This window comes from Dermacentor variabilis, chromosome 7 (assembly GCF_050947875.1).
Source record: "Dermacentor variabilis isolate Ectoservices chromosome 7, ASM5094787v1, whole genome shotgun sequence".
NCBI lineage: Eukaryota > Metazoa > Arthropoda > Arachnida > Ixodida > Ixodidae > Dermacentor > Dermacentor variabilis.
The window spans coordinates 171,452,251-171,468,697 of NC_134574.1; the positions used below are offsets into that span (position 1 = coordinate 171,452,251).

General features: G+C 44.5%; 3 protein-coding genes across 6 annotated transcripts in view; 2 read left to right on the forward strand and 1 right to left on the reverse strand.

Annotated features, from left to right (window-relative positions):
* The window catches only part of Sptz (zinc finger FYVE-type containing 26 spastizin), a 164,787-nt gene extending 160,055 nt beyond the window's left edge, over window positions 1-4,732 (forward strand). For both annotated transcript variants that reach the window (XM_075700296.1, XM_075700295.1), the window contains one exon: window positions 2,302-4,732. In XM_075700296.1, the coding sequence (XP_075556411.1) occupies window positions 2,302-2,475 (174 nt within the window). In that variant the 3' untranslated portion in view covers window positions 2,476-4,732. The remainder of the gene's footprint in view (window positions 1-2,301) is intronic.
* A 47-nt stretch (window positions 4,733-4,779) lies between these two features.
* On the reverse strand, window positions 4,780-10,427 carry Wdr92 (dynein axonemal assembly factor 10). Its single transcript, XM_075700301.1, has 8 exons — window positions 10,122-10,427; window positions 9,950-10,050; window positions 9,764-9,885; window positions 9,573-9,674; window positions 9,360-9,475; window positions 9,087-9,221; window positions 7,223-7,323; window positions 4,780-5,661 (listed from the first exon to the last, which is right to left on the reverse strand). Exons 1-8 carry the CDS (start codon window positions 10,293-10,295, stop codon window positions 5,457-5,459), a joined length of 1,056 nt encoding a protein of 351 aa, XP_075556416.1. The 5' UTR covers window positions 10,296-10,427; the 3' UTR covers window positions 4,780-5,456.
* Window positions 10,428-10,774: 347 nt separating this feature from the next.
* mbt (serine/threonine-protein kinase PAK mbt) overlaps window positions 10,775-16,447 on the forward strand; it is a 109,162-nt gene continuing 103,489 nt past the window's right edge. For all 3 annotated transcript variants that reach the window (XM_075700298.1, XM_075700300.1, XM_075700299.1), the window contains exon 1: window positions 10,775-10,831. The gene's annotated coding sequence lies outside the window, so the exon portion shown is untranslated. The remainder of the gene's footprint in view (window positions 10,832-16,447) is intronic.

A 16,447-nucleotide genomic window follows, 5' to 3' on the forward strand; every position in this document is an offset into this window, starting at 1 on the left:
GTGCATTAGCACTAGCTAATTAGTATGCTAGTGCATTATATCACTAGTAGACTACTTCTACTAGCAGACTTTGTGCAGATATTCAGTGGTTTGCACAGTAGCTCACCAATTAAGGTGTTCATTAACAGTTAGGTGTTCATGTTTTGAAAAGTGACAGTGCTGAACAGACAATAGAAAATAGGCAAAGAAGAACACTACACTGGTGCTGACTCACAACTGAAGTTCATCTTGAGGAATGTTGCATTTATAAACACGGGCCGACAGGGCAACAACTAAGCGACTACACGCACAGCAGGAGCCATCCTTGTGACGTGTCGAACCACACGTGGAATACACCAGTGTGTCATCACATGGAATAAACCAGTGCATGATAACAAAATCAAAAACAAATAAAGCCACTAGAAGACTTCCCCATCAAACTTAACAATCTACTGTGATACACTTTCTTTCAAATATCTCAACTCTTTATTACTAAGAGCGACAGACAGCTTAGTAACACACCTTTCCCTATCAGTGTGAAAGGTTTCCATAAGCTCCTTTGTGGTTTGATCTTTATCCCAAAACAAACAGTTTTTCCACTATCGGTTGGCACCCACACTGTCTACAATGCAAAGGCAAGTGCAAAGCCCCTGTACCAATTAATGATGACAAGTGCTCCTTGAATCTAATGTTCGCACAGTGACTGGTCTGGCCCACATAAACTTTTCTGCGTGACAGCGGCAACCTGTACACAACAGATCTACATCAAACGTATCTATGTTTTAACTTCTCGGAACAGGAACGGCATTTCTTGCCATGGCCCAATAATTTTTAGTGCAAATGAGAGCAAACCGTAGCAAGTTTGTTGGGAGTGGACATGACCACATGCACACCATACCTACTAGCCAAGTTCTGTAATGTGTAGGTTATCTAACCTATGCATTACATGACCTCCCCAGCTCCATTTCTTTCTCCTATTGTCAATTAGAATATCGGTTATCCCTGTTTGCTCGCCAATCCACACCACTTTCTTCCCGTCTCTTAACCTTACGCCTAACATTCTTCGTTCCATCGATCTTTGCGCAGTCATTAACTTGTTCTCAAGCTTCTTTGTCAGTGTCCAAGTTTTTGCCCCATATGTGAACACTGGTAGAATACACTGATTGTACACCTTTCTTCTTTATGATAATGGTAAGCTTCCAGTCAGGATCTGACAATGTCTGCCATATGCCCTCCAACCCGTTTTTATTTTTCTGTAAATTTCCTTCTCATGATTAGGGTCCCCTGTGAGTAATTGACCTAGGTAAACGTACCCCTTTACATACTAAAGACTGGCTGGCAATCCTGAACTCTTGTACCCTTGCCCAGCTATTCATCCTTATCTTTGTCTCCTGCATATTAATCTTCAACACTACTCTTACATTCTCTGTGTTAAGGTTCTCAGTCGTTTGTTGTGACTCGTCTCCAGTGTTGCTGAACAGGACAATGTCATCTGCAAATCGAGTGTTGCCGAGGTATTTGCTGTTGATCCTTATTCCTAAGCCTTCCCAGTTTAATAGCTTGAATACATCCAAAAATGCAGTGAATAGCGCCGGAGAGATTGTCTCTCCTTGTGTGAGCCCTTTCGTTATAGGTATCTTTTTTCTTGTGGAGAATCAAGATAGATGTGGAATCTCTGTAGATATTTTCCAAGATATTTACATAAGCATCCTGTACTCTGAATACGTAATGCCTCTATGACTGTTGGTATGTCTACAGAATCAAATGCCTTTTCGTAGTCTATGAAAGGTATATAGAAAGGCTGATTGTACTCCGTGGAATTCCCAATTACCTGATTGACGACGTGGATGCGAGCCATTGTAGAGTATCCCTTCCTGAAGCCAGCCGTTCCCTTGGTTGGCTGAAGTCCAGTGTTGACCTTATTCTATTGGAAATTATCTTGAATATTTTATATAATACTGGAAGTAAGCTAATGGGCCTATAATTTTCCAATTCTTTAATGTCTTCCTTTTTGTGGATTGGTATAATGTTGGCACAAATTTTTATTACACAAATTTGTTATATCTGTGTCGATCATAGCAAGGTTTGGCTGTCTTGGTAGAGGTGGCTACTACAGTCCTGGTTTGAAATACCAGAGGAAGGAAGTTTTTTTTACCAAGTTTGAAGCGCACTTTTTGAGGAGTCATGCATAGAGTTTTCCTTAGTAGCATCGTGCTACAGGAAATGTGTAACAAGATTTTATGTCAATACTACAAGCAGAACAGACCAGCTCTGTTGTTGTCTTTCTTCTTAAAAGCTCCTCTGGTTTTTGTGCAAACCCAGGTTGAAGCATACATGCTGGCTGGCCGTCTCAAAACTGCCTACCTGCTGGCAGTCAGGCAGAACCGCACTGATCACATCAAGCGCATCATGGCACTGGCCGAGGCTGCGAACCAGGAAAGTGTTAGAGCCATTTGTGCGAAACGCCTGCAAGGTGCAGCCACACCTCCACAGTGAAGTTTGCTGCATACTTGGCTACTTTGTTCATCAATCCGCTCAGAGAGGTCCTTACACTACAAAGAACATCACCTTTGAAGGCAGTCTTTTCCTGTGAATATCCTTTGGTTGTTCCCACAACTGTACTAGCAGTTTGTTATGTAGTCTGGTCTGCCATTAAAGGGAACACCTAATTAGAATACCAGTGCTAAGTACAACTTAGGTTGGACAAGAAGGTATCCGTAGTGACATTTTATCAGTTAACATCTGCCTAATACATCATAGCAACCACAGATTATTTGTAAAATGTGAGGACTCCTGGAGTTATATAAAATGTTAAATTTTTGTTCCCTTAAAGAGTGGACCATACTATGAACACTCTGCAGTATGGCCACATCTGCACAGTTCTTTGTGATAGAGGCAAGCATGCAAGCCTGTAACTATACAGTACTTACAAGCTTGATTATTGTATGCCAGTTGATGCACAATTGTTACCTTGTCTTATATGTGATGCACTTCAGGAACTGAATTGGGCACCTTTATTGACTTGTTTTTGTAATTTTTTTTCATAGAGCTGTCATGTGCATATCGCATATCTTGATGTCTGAACAAATTTGACTGCGTGACTGTGCGCTTGTACGTGCAGATATTGTCTCAAAGTTCTCTAACGGCCAGTTATTTCCTTGCATTACCTGTAGTATGCACAAGATCTATGTACAGACACACTGTAAAGTGGGTGTCTTTATATTCATGTTACACATCCAGATTTTTTGCATTACGTGCCTTGATCAGTGAGGCGAAAGATTTAACATGTCTCGGCAGTGATAAACTCCAGTACAAGTCACAAGTGATAAAGTGAATAGTGCTTTCTAACAGTTGAATTAACATCACCAAGTAAGTGCCTTTTTGTTGTATTTTTAAAGCAGTAGAGAACTGCAACACAAGCTGTGTAGATCATCATGCCTTTTGTGTACGCATAGTTTGGTATGGCTTGTACTGTTTGGTGTCCCAATCAACACACACAGTAGGGGTCACTTGCCATGCACCACGTACTGAAATATATGCAGGGTGAAGAAAAATGAATGGAAAAGTAAACATGCACAGAAAATGAACAATCTTACTTTATAATAATAATAAACGCTATCCGAGCAGTCACATTTATCACTAGGAGATGGCGCTTTTGCAACCCAGCGGAAGCACCACCTTTTGATAAATGTAGCTAGGTTCTGTATAAGATTTTTCATTTTAAAAAAAATCCACCGATTTTGTGCATTTGTGTGCAAATATTATCTTGCTCCTTTCTACACTTTTGAATCAATGTGTACATATGCAAGATGAACATTTACCGGTATGTTGTGTTATACAAATTGTAAGATTTGAATAAGGCTATTTTTTCAACATTCTCTGCCACAAATGTGTAAAACAGAAATGTATCTATGAAGTTCTACTGTAAATCTGTCATAGCACAAAGTGAGTGATACCAAAGATAATATTGATGTGTGTGTCCCCATTTTCCTGCTTATGTGCTGTCAAGTGAAACAAGTTGACTTTGAAGAGAAGAGTTTGTGCAGTGTATAATTTTGCTGATGCAAGCTGTTTACTGTTGCATTACTTGTGCGATATATAGAATTTCGCATAAGGAGGATCAATTTAGTATGAGAGTCAGCAAGCAGCTAAGATTTGCCGTGCTTGACTTACCGCTCAGCACCGTTTTAAGACCAACGTCACACTCGTTCATTACAAGTAGTGTATTTTGTAAATAGCTGTAGCCAACTTGAGCAGAAAATATACATGTGCCTCGTTGTATTACAAGCTTGTAATGTGTGTCAAGCCGAGGAAATTTAGTTACGAGTGCCGCGAATAGTGTACAAGCATGGTGAAGAGATATCCACTGTCGGAGGAAACATTTGCTATTCAAGCCAGTAAAACACCAAAACTTCTTGGACAGTGGGAGAAAGAGTGGCTGACATAATGGCTTTTCAAAGAGATTAGCCTTCAGACACTCACATCAAATTTCAAATGCAATCAGTGCTGGAATATTGATGACGTGCATTATCTAAAAATGTTTGATTGATGCCTGAATGTCCAGGACACTAAGTTGTAGGCATCTAGCACAGTTGTATGTAAAGAAATAAGAGTTTTGTACAGCTGGATATATTGTTCATCTACCTAGTGGCAATTTGTCATACATTGCCGGAGTAAGAAAGGTGAAACAGCCTTACGGCATATTCTGTGCAGCTATACTGTCCAAAATAAACCTTTTTATGACTTTTTTTCACTCTTTGTTGCCTGTAGAGATATGCAAGAACAACACACGGGAAAATGTATGGGCAACTACTGTTGTCACATTTATTTTTATGTAAAATGTAACAATGGAGGGTGTTGCACTCATTCTACTTTCACCTTGAAAGTTTTGTAACAGACTTGCTTTTCATTCAGGCAACAGAAACAAAAATACTTGCTTGTTGAACATGGTAAGCAAAACATACCATACCCTCCGAGTATCCTTAATATTCATACACAGGTGATTCAAAAGTAACAGAAAAATGTGCAAATTTAACATCAATGTAGACACTAGCTTGACGAAGTTTTCATAAAAATGCACAGAACATGGGACTTCTTAAATTAAACAAGTCTTGCAGTCACAGCAGTTACATTTGTCATTAATAGGGGATGCTTATGATGATTTATTGGCATCCCCTTTGAAACTGGGCCTTGACAGCCACCTAGCTTGAGTTAAACAGGTATGCTGTACATTCAAGCACTTTTGTATAAATCTCCTTAATCTTTTTTCTCTTCCTCAGAAATTCTCTAGCTGCCTTGTAGCACCGCCTCTTGGTGAGAAATGTGAATTTCACATTAAGAGTTTTTGTTATCAAGAAAAATATTTTCTGCGCATTTCTGTGAAAACTGCATCTTGCTATACTTTTCATATTATTAAATTTTACTTTTTCTGTTACTTTTCTATCACCCTGCACATCTGTCACCATATAAGCACGCAGTCAGCTTGCCAAACCAGTGACAAAGCCAACATGGAGGGTCTGGTCAAAGGTACATGTTGCGAAGAGTCCTTGCATGTCTGGATTCCAGTCTAGTGCTGACACCGGCTGACTGCCCAGAGAGGCTTTGCAGAGGTGGGTCAACATGCCAGGCACGCCTTCGTCACAGCCATCCGAAGCCTTGTGGGTTCTTTTATCAGGGTACTGGCTGTAGCAGAATACAAGTTGTAACAAGAATGGGGAGCAGGCAAATGCAGTTGCAGTGTTCTCGACTGATCACTTTCAGGGATACTCTTTTCACAATATGGTGTTTGGTGAGATGCCTCATTGGAACAGTGACCTTCTGGCTTAACCAACCGTCCAGTGAAAGTGGCATTGACAAAACCCAGAATACAGCCCCCAACGTTCTCCTTAATCAAAGGACAACTGAAGCCGTTTACATTTGCAATCCAAGCTCACCATTCGGGTTATTAACTTAGTTGATGCCAAAGCTGTATATTTTTACTAATATGTCTAGCCACATTAAACTGCAGTCAATGTAATCCTGATGCTGCAAAGTTTCCTTGGTCACATAAGACATTTAAATATGCAAGTCAATGTGCCGAAGTGCCTAATTCAATGTGCAACCACATCCACCATGAGGACCAATGAATGACAGGTCTGAAGTGTAATTTCTATTGTGAATGCACTATTGCATAACAAGAGGAAAGCCAGGTAAGCCTTTGGCAGGGCTATCCCAACATGTTATTCATAATAAGCAGGCACTGCAGCAAAATTGGTAATGTGCACTTGTTTAGGCAAACAATGTTATGTTAGCCATGTATAACATCCACTATCACCAATTCATACCAGAGCTATTTGTTTGTACCACTGCTGCAAAACTCCCCGTCCCATCTATGCAAATGTGCACACTGACTAGCGAAATGTGTGGCGATCTGCCGATTGTCATGTCTCATTTGTGGGCAAAACAATCTGCATTAAACAAAAGCTATAGCTGTGCTGCAAAATTGTGTTACTTCACTGAGCACCATAACAAACAAACCAGATATGGTTGCTGAAACAGGCATTAATCGAAATAAAAACACTGCTTCCAATCAACGCCTTTAATAGGTGATAATAGTAAGAATGCACTGAAGTGCTGTTTTATTTTGCCATTCAGTGGTGGTGACCAATTGGCTAAGCCTCACACCTTGGCATCAGGGATCACTTTCATTTGCATGAAGGAGCGTAATGGCAGCTACACCAGCAGCATTCAATTATGACTGGGTGCATAGTGGCCCCAGTATAAATTCGTGTTCAGTCGACTCCTCCTTACGACTCCTTTATTCTTTTTTACAATATAGCTCATTAGTGATACATGATTAATAGCTGGAAGCACTTGAAACTTGTGTGAATGCTCTTCTAATAATTTATCTATAATACACAACTATGCAGAAGCGTAATGAAATTTTGTTCGCTCATGACTGATTTGTCTAATAGCTGGAAGTGTGTATAAATATGTGCAAATGTTATTTGAACATTTTACAAATAATGCAGTTCTCCATTAGAAAGTAAGCAAAATTACTTCAGTAAGTAGGCACTTGTGTATGCACGTAAACACTATGTGCGATAGGTGGAAGCATTTTAAAACTTCTACGTATGCTTATTATAGAAAAGGTAGCCTCAGTAGCTAATGGCTCCAGTTTATGCAATTGTGATCTTCAGTGTGAAATGTTTTTCTGCTGCACCTTTCATTAGTGATGTGTGTGGGGAAAAAAAACATGACTCACTACTTCCACAGGCTGATGGTTCCCGAACCCGCACAGGTAGCAAATATGTCCCTGTCTTGTGGCAAATGTCGTGCAGCCCAAATGGTAGAGTTTGTTTCATCCTGCCGTGGTGGAAGTTTGTTTGAAACAACAGGGCAGAAACCAGCCCATAAAAGCAGTGCTGGCATTATTGCCAGAGGTATATTCGAGCACACAAGTCCATAGGCACCGACTACAGGGGAGACAGGGGACAAGCCCCTTCCGGACTTTCCTGGGTACGGGGGGGGGGGGGGGGCTGAGCCCCCCCCCCCCCACCTACACACACACACACCTAAGGTACCATTACCAGAGCTTTGTCACCCACATCATTTGAAGTTTCTTTTGACTTTCCTCGACCTTTTGACTTGAAATTTTACTGGGGTTAATAGCTTACTGCATCATTGTTGGCACGGACGTGCACAGCCTTTAATTCATACTTTCACTTTATTTCTGCAAATCCTGACAATCGGAGAAGAAGCGCATTAGAAATACCAAATGGAAGCTGCTTCATCCGTACTTTCTCACTTGAAGATTGTTTTCAATTTCCACTGTAAACATCATGCACATACACAATATATTTAAATATACACACAGGACAAAATTTATTATATTTTTGAAAGAGATGGAGGCAGCGAATTAAAAATTATTTCTAAAAGTATGGGTAGCCTATGCCTAGGAATGAATATGTTGCATGTGTTCACCACACTTCAAATTGCTTTTCGTGCTTTATTGACCATGAAAATAGCTATAAACTTCAGTGACCCCTTCGGCAGAGTCTTTTATCAATGTTCCCCTTCGGCAGAGTCTTTTATCAATGTTGTGTGTCTCAGTGTTGCTTCTCTTTTCAGTGTGCAATGATAAATCATGAAGAAAAATTCTAATTTACAGCAATTACTAGGGATGGAAACATCTTAAATTGCATGCAAAGGTCATAAATGTATACAGGGTGTCCCAATTAGTTACATGTACCAAGATTTAAGAAAAGAGCAATGCATTACTCGACGAAAACCTAGTGCATATTGTTTACAGTTCTTTACACCCGCCGTGGTTGCTTAGTGGCTAAGGGGTTGGGCTGCTAAGCACGAGGTCGCAGGATCAAATCCTGGCCATGGTGGCCATATTTCGAAGGGGGTGAAATGCAAAAACACCTGTGTACTTAGATTTAGGTGCACGTTAAAGAACCCCAGGTGGTCCAAATTTCCGGAGTCCCCCACTACAGCATGCCCCATAATCAGAAAGTGGTTTTCGCACGTAAAACCCCATAATTTAATTAATTGCAGTTTTTTACAGCTCACAGAAAAGAAAGAGAGAGAGAGGCTGCAGTTTCGCCGGAAAGGCGAAGCAGTATTAGTGATAGCCAAGTATGCGACAATTACACGAGGGAAGATTACACCATCGAGAGGACTCGGGCTGTGAAACTGAACGGTCTCCTACTATGAGGTGTCTTGTGTACTCATAACGCCATCACTTCGGTCAATTCTTCGAGGTCGTACGAAGCTTCTTTAAGTGAAATATATATATATATATATATATATATATATATATATATATATATATATATATATATATATATATATATGTATATATGTATATGGGGTTCGGAACGGTAATCCCCCCACCCCAGAAAAACGAAAACTCTCCGCCTATGCTTGAGTCATTGCAGGTAGAATGCCGCTAAACAGACGAATCTTTCAGCACACATCACTTTGCGTGGGAACAACTGCATTGTGCTTTGATTCGGGTCTGCGTATTTGTTCAATTTACATTAACTGGGATGAGGATCAAGACTGTCCGTACAAAAAGAGTTATTGTTTTGACAGCTAAAAACAATAAAGTAAGCACTTACAGAATGTGACAATTGAGCAAAGCCTCCTTTTGGGTGCTTCGTCCTCAGATCAAAGACATGTATGTTGGACCCAGTTCCAGATGCGACTAGTTTATTCATGTAGATGGACTTCTGGTCAAACTCCAAGCTACAGACCTGTTGAAAACAAGCCAGTAGGTAAGCGTGATACACTGATATTTCTGCCCGCGCAGCTTTCATGATTTACCACGGTGACAATGTAAACCAGTGAACAAGAATACAAAGTGAGCCAGAAAGAAAAAAAGAAAGCATTACGCCTGACTTGACGCAGGTCTCCCAGGTGACGGCGAGATTTCTGAGGTCAAAAAATTTGATGTCTCCATTTTCGTATCCAGCACAGACACACCGTTCCACCGCGCTGTAGCCGTTGCCTGGCGAACGTTTTTGGTACATAAAAAGTAAAGCGACTTATTTGAAGAACCCGCGCAGTTTAATAAATGCAAGTCATCACTGCGTTTCGTTGCTCACCGAAGCAGACTGCCCAACAGTCTAGCTTCAGCTGCTCCGGCGCCGGTTCCATAACCACGGTCGGTTGTTCTGGTTTTCTCGGATCCCACACCTTAACGGAACCTGTAACACGCAAGAGGGAATAACGCTCTCTTTAAAGTTTGAAATGATGTAAGGCCTTGGAAGCTATCAAATGCGTAAGCGCTCCATACCGTCTTTGCATCCTGTTACTATCGCTGGAGAACCGTCAGTGTCGCCGATGCCATCAACCGAGTTTATGATTTTACTGTGGCCTCTAATGCACACAACTGGCTCGCTTGGACATTCTACGTCCCTGCACGTAAACAACTTAATAAAGAACAGCGTCCTCCTTAACGACAATTCAACGACTAACTCACCAAATTCGCCAGTTCCCGTCAAAGCCACCCGTCGTAACGTTGCGCACCTCCCTACTCGAGGACGCAAACGTACCGCATTTTACGCCTCGTGGGTGTGGAAGCTGCGGAAGAAATATTTAGCGAGCGAGTTCCAAGACGAGAAAAAGCAAAAACAGCAGCACAGTGGTGTCACCTGTTGCGTTTTGTTCACTGAACAACCGTCCAGCTCGTACACATTCACCGTTCCTTGGCCGTCCGGACATGCTCCGAAAGCAAGGAACTTTGCACTCTGCGGCATCCATTTGACGTCGAAAGCGGTGAAATCAACTCTGTGTTGGATGTATTTGTGTATTTCGGGTCTTGTCATTACACTACCGCTTCGCTCGGAGATTTTTAAATCCCTGGAAATGAGTGTTCCGGAATCTCGAAGACTCGTCCGCGCGCACTCGCACACATCGCAGAGCTAATGGCATTGGCAGAGCACGCCAGTTTGAGCCCTAACGACAAAGCTGCTTAACTGTTGGAGTTTCGGTTACAATAAATGTATGTTTTTTTTGTAACAAAATATAAAAGATTATGCAGCTGTGTTATTCCTGAGTTTCAACTTTGGGATATAGTAGCTTTTAAAACAAACAAAGGTTTTAGTTGACGTCTGATCCGGAGATACATAGATGTGAGGAACACTGTTTCACTCGCGAGAAGAACAAAATGCCTCAGTTATTTCATATATTAAACTACAAATCCGACTTCGAGAATAAACTTCGCCAAGTAAATGATATTACTGTTAATATTTAAAAAAATGCACCTGTGCAAATCCGGAAGTTCGGTTACCTGTTGAGGTGCCCGGATGTCGATACGTAGTGACAAGATGGCGAAGCTTTGACAGAAGTGCTGCTGGAGCAGGTAAGTTGGGAGTCGCTCTGCTATTGTCTAACGCTTCTCTCATTTCCTGTGTTGCATATTTATTCTTCCGTGATTGCATGTGCTAGTCACAGGTATCGTGTCAGCGTCATTGCATTCAGTGTCGGCTGTCATGCAAGGAATGTCGTTACATGTTTGCAAGTGTTGCCCCTGAGCAAGGGTTATACATCGTAAGCTGGCTACGTTACTAGCATCACTCATTCGCGGAATTCTTGCGCGCCTCAAAATACCGCGCAGCGCTCTTGAAATACTGGCATTTTCTTTAACTGTCACCTTAGGAGTTTAAAACAGATGTTCGCCGACTTGTTGCGCGCCTAGTTCTGGTTTATGTGACAGTTCGGAGAAGTCGCGTGTGGTGTTTGAACGCGCCGTTGAGCGGTTGTTCAGGCGACCTTAATTACCTGCGTAACTTTCAAGGTTTTTGTTATGCTAAATAATTCTCTGGCTACGCTCGGTCACATGTCCTTTTGCGTCTCCGCCAAAGCTGTGACCTTGGAAGCGGCTGACGCGACTTCACTTGTTGGCGCAACTCCTTGTGTGTTGTGAATGGGCGCGCCCCGGCCGACCGAGATTGTTTTCCTCGTGAACCCGCCTAGCGGTATTCGGTCATTATCGTACGTGCCGCAGGCGCTTTCCAGTCGCCGATGCGAACACGCTCATTTAGTGCCGCTTATAGAAGTTGGAAAAGTTTGGAGACATCGTGAGTGCATTCATCGTCGCGCTGTTCGCTATAAACGCGGTCGCCGTGTGTCGCGTTCGGTTTGTGGTGGGCTCCGAGAGAAAAAAAAAATGAATAAAACGATTGTGTCTGTTTTCGCTAACTCGAGCGCTAACTTTTGATTTACTTTGCGCATGTTTCTGCGACGGAAATGGTCCAGCGTCCACGGAGTCTTTTTGACCGGTTCTCGGAAATAAATGGCGCACGTGTGCGGAGAATGCGTTATCTCACGTGGAACACTTGACCACTGCCCTCGCCTCCCCCCGCCCGAAACACTATTTATCTCCCTCCATTGGGTCGTCACTTTGTTCCGAGATCGCTAAGCATGGGGTAGCGGGATCGAATCCCGGCCACGGCGGCCGCATTTCTATGGGCGCGAAATGCGAAAACACTTGTGGTTTTCGAAGTCCCCCAGAGCCCCCCGCTACGGCGTGCCCCATGATCAGATCGTGGTTTTGGCACCTAAAACCCCATAATTTTATAAATTTGATTCCGAGATCGGAGAGATTTTATGGACTTGTCTCAGGGGTGTTTGCCGAAGTTTCATGTCGCCCTTCATGCGGGTTTGAGATATCACTAATCAAACTTCTGATTGGCATTCTGAATACTTTACGCTTGCTGATTGATGTTTAAAACGTGCTTGTTCATGGTATTTTCGGGCGCCGCGGGCTATAATATAGGAAGAAAAAAAAGACATTAGCTGTCATTCTTTTAACTGCGCTTTCATTTGTTGGCGGTATGCATCACTGCCTCAGCTTTGCGCCACTGGTTAACGTTTGCCCGCTTGCTTGTTTGACAACAAGCATACTCCCTGGGGAAGAAAAAAAAAAGAAACAGACCGAGCACGGTTTGTTCTAAGTCTTTTGGCGCAGTGAAACATATACATGGATAATCGGGATGTAGAGTCGCGAGTGTTCGCGAAGCGTTGCATTTGTCGACGTCGTTGTGCCCGGTCAAAATCATTTTTGCGCGCGTGCCCAGAATGAGGCGTGCAGTTTCACCTAGAACGCGCGCGCGAATATTGCCAACGCCGCGCAGGAGGGGGTCACGGAGGTCATCGACGTGATGCTCTTAGCAGTCTTTTTTTTTTTTTTTTCTTTAAGCTGCTGTATGGGCTACGGCGTTGCTGCCCCGTTGGGCTTCTCCGCACGCTGCTTTGCGGGTCGTGCTTCCTCCGTTAGGCACGCTGTGCGCGCGTGCACCTGCGTACTTTAAAATTTTTTCTTTTTTACCCTCGTTTTCGTGGAGTACTGGGCCGTCGTGTCAGCCGCGTCGCTAGCCGTCATCCCTGCGACATCCAAAATGTCAGGGCTGTCTCCTCACGTGGCATGAAACGCCTTCTGCCATTTAATTTTGTCCAAATGTCCATCTCCTTTTTTTTCCCCTCTAATTTGGTTCCGATGAACGCCACCTCCAGCTTCAGTTTGGGTGCAAGACAACGGCATCTGTCTCTGTGATTTGTGGAGCTTCCAATCATGCGTGAGCAGTCTCTCTTAATTTAAATGCACTTGACGCCTTCGTAAGTCATTCCGCCCTACACTAGCGTTTCATTGTCATGGACTCACGCAATTATATCCATCATGACAAAATCAGTTATGCGGAAGCCCATGCGGGTTTCTCAGCAAGAAAGCCTCGCAGTTTAAGAAAAATGTCCTGGTCCGGGACGCATTTTCCTTTTTTACTCTTTAATATATATATATATATATATATATATATATATATATATATATATATATATATATATATATTATGTGCGAGTATTCGTTCATGTCGTCCTGTTGTGGAAGTTGCAGGTGATAACTAGCCGGAAGACGCTTTTGTCGCGACGGCGGCAGCGACTGAAACGAGATGCGTTTCGATTAGCGAACGCGGAAACGAACGAGAACCCGGCAGGGGGAGTCTGCAGAAAGGTTTGACTAGAGTTACTGTATATGCTACCTGCGGTAGCATATGCAGTAACTCTAGGTTTGACGACCGTCGTCTTGCTGGTGCTGGTACCCGCTGCGCCCAACCGCCATGGGATGAGGACTGGTTGGACTCGGTACAAGCACTACTTCGGTGGCTGCTGTTTTAGCAGCAGCGTGGTCCCTGTGCAAATAGCAGCGCATCCGATCACTGAGTTGTGGCTGGAATGTATTTGGTCGGCGGGTGCAAAGTATGTGCCCCCGGGAAGTCTACAAACAGCGTCCCGTGCTCTTTGTCCGCTTGTTTATTCCCTCCATTTATTTCGTTTGTTCGACAGCGCGCGCCGCTTGTGTCGCCTCTGCACCGTTGGTGGACGGCCGTCGGCTATACGTGCCGACTGAACGCGGCCTCATTCGATGGTGAGGAGCGATTGCGTTGTTGCTAATTTTGCTCGCGAATCAGCGCAGCAAAAACGCTTGAACCAGAGCGCGCCTCCTTGGTTCCCGAATTTCACTCCGCCGTGATGTTGGCAATGTTCTGACCTAATTCACCGTCTCGCTGTTATTATTACAGTGACATACGTACGCCACATTATCCGATACAAATGTAAGTTCGGGCCCATTTTCCCGGCGGCAAGTCGATGCAAGGCTGTGGAAGCTCGAGCAGTGTTCTGTCGCGCGGGTGCGCTCACGTTTTCGACGTCGCAAGCGCGGCGGCATGTGGCCGATCGTGTACGGGTATGTATATGCACCTTCGTGTCATGCGAAGGCATTGAACCCTGTTAGGTCTCCGAGGTTCGAGGGTTCAGTCTCCGAGGTTCGAAGTTTCCTCCTGAGCGCCCAGTAACACATCCCTACCAGGACAGTGTTCGGAATTTTCAAACGCTCTCCCCATCAGAGTCGCTGCTTCGTACCGAAGAAGGGCTGACGCTCGAGGTGGAACTTATTTGCGAGACGTTAGGCAGAAGAAGGCAACGCCGATCAGCCAACCACGTGCCCTTTCACCGCCTCGCTGTCATGTCGACACCCAGCAAAGCTTTTGTGCGCGTCACTCCCCCGTAGTTCTTTATGGGGACGACTCCCCATCTCTGGAAGGGCGCTGAGGTATCCGCCGATAACGGAGTCTACTTCAGGCGCTGTTGGCTATCGGCTATGGACACTTTGCATTAAAGCTGCTGCGCGTGCGCGGCCCCCTATGCGGTTGGAAAGCTAGCAGACGACTCCCCGCCTGGCTGGGCACTCCGGTACCCTCATGCAAGCGCCCTTGTCCACGTTTCTGAATGCTATGCCAGAGCACTGCATGGCGTATGGATCTACGAATTATTGCGGCAAGAATAACGTCGTGTTTGTTCTTTAGTTGTTTCCGTCCAAGTAGCGGTACCCCCTAGAAAGAGCGTTTGAATGCGGGCAGCTCGCTGTGGACCAAACGAGCACTCAGGGATTCTGATTCGCAGCAAGCACTCTACGACAGGTATACGTTATGAATTGTGGCATGTAATGAGTCCTTTGTAGTAATATTTGCCCTTGTTCAATTTTAGGCCAGCCTTCAAACTTTTCTAGCCACTCTACGTGCTGTTTTCACATACACCTGAACTTTCGGTCAGGCTGCAGTGCAGCGGCACGGTCGTCGCATGGATAAAGAGGCACGTAGCAGCACGTTGATGGCAGCGAAGTAAGATTTGGGCGTGGCATGCGCGCGACGGCATCGGCTAGTGGTTTCAGAGCGCGCTCTTGTGCTCGGTGTATGCTCCTATACACGTTTCATACATCAGCTGCGACGCTGTGGAGGCTCGAGATACCTTTTGAGTGGCTGCGTTCGCACTTGGAAATAGTTGGGTGTTTGTTGACCCGATTTTCTGAAAATTTATACAAGCTCAGTTCTGAACGAAAAAAATTACCCATAGAAACAATCCATGTACTTATGTGGCTGCTAACAGGTTGTTTTAAATCAATTTACTTTTCGTTATTCTTTAATTGCAGCCCGTCGCCGCTGCGTCTCGTGCATTCTCGCGCGACCGAACGCCGCTGGCACACTGCGAAGCTTAGACTAAAACGCGCGGAGTAATAAATTATGGTGACCGGACTTATTGCGTAGCTTCCACAGCGTTGCACCTGATGTCTGCTCTGAGCACGCGGGCTCGCTCCGCTGGCGTCCTGCGGGCGTAAATCGTGCGCGTGTGCGCGCGCCATCTAACACACGTGCTTTCATTGCGAGGGGAAATGAAAATCAGGGGCCGTATTTGCTAGCGATTATTTTGAAAATTGTGTCATACCGTCTCGCCCGTCGCTACGCATCCGATAGCCCAGATTGGCTACTTGATAGGACGAGTTATGTAACATAAATGCAATCTGTTGGAAAATACGGCGCTAAGTCCGCGATAATTCTGTGCTGCTACTCGAAGTGCGAGATAATTGAGCAATATTGTTGCGTGTGGAAAGACATAGACAGAAGAGGCTATTTACAGGCTACTTACACTGGAGCCAGGCAGCCAGGCCGACACTCGCTCGCGCCAAGCGCACCGACCAACTTCGTCGTCGTCCTCGCGGCGGCTCGTTTCCTGAGCATCGCTCGATGATATCGTAATACCCCCCCCCCCCCCCCCGCCGGCAAAAGCACCGTCACGGTGCTGTTAAACATCCAAGGCGCGTGGAGAGCTGTAGGTCTTGAGTCGGGCGACGTGGACAATGTCACTGGTTGCCACTGCGGAGGACGTAGTGGGCGTGGCTAGAACGATTTCATAGGTGACATCGGTCACTTTGCGGAGCACGCGATATGAACCTGTGTAACAAGAAAGGAGTTATTCACATAGGCCAACTTTACGCGAAATTGACCAAAGCAACACGAGGCTTCCGGGCACAAAATGGACATCACGGTGATGGATGTCGTAGCGTTGCTTCTGCTTGTCTTGAGACACTTGTAGACGAGCGCGCTCAAGTTGGCGAGCGTGGTCAGCATGGGCGATTGCATCACGGGCA

What these genes read in the sequence shown, in the direction of transcription:
- Wdr92 (XM_075700301.1), bottom strand. Translation starts at nt 10,295, where the DNA reads ATGACAAGACCCGAAATACACAAATACATCCAACACAGAGTTGATTTC. An exon ending in GACGGGAACTGGCGAATTTG is followed by an intron (nt 9,886 to 9,949) that starts GTGAGTTAGTCG and finishes GTTTACGTGCAG; the next exon opens with GGACGTAGAATGTCCAAGCG. An exon ending in AGTAACAGGATGCAAAGACG is followed by an intron (nt 9,675 to 9,763) that starts GTATGGAGCGCT and finishes TGCGTGTTACAG; the next exon opens with GTTCCGTTAAGGTGTGGGAT.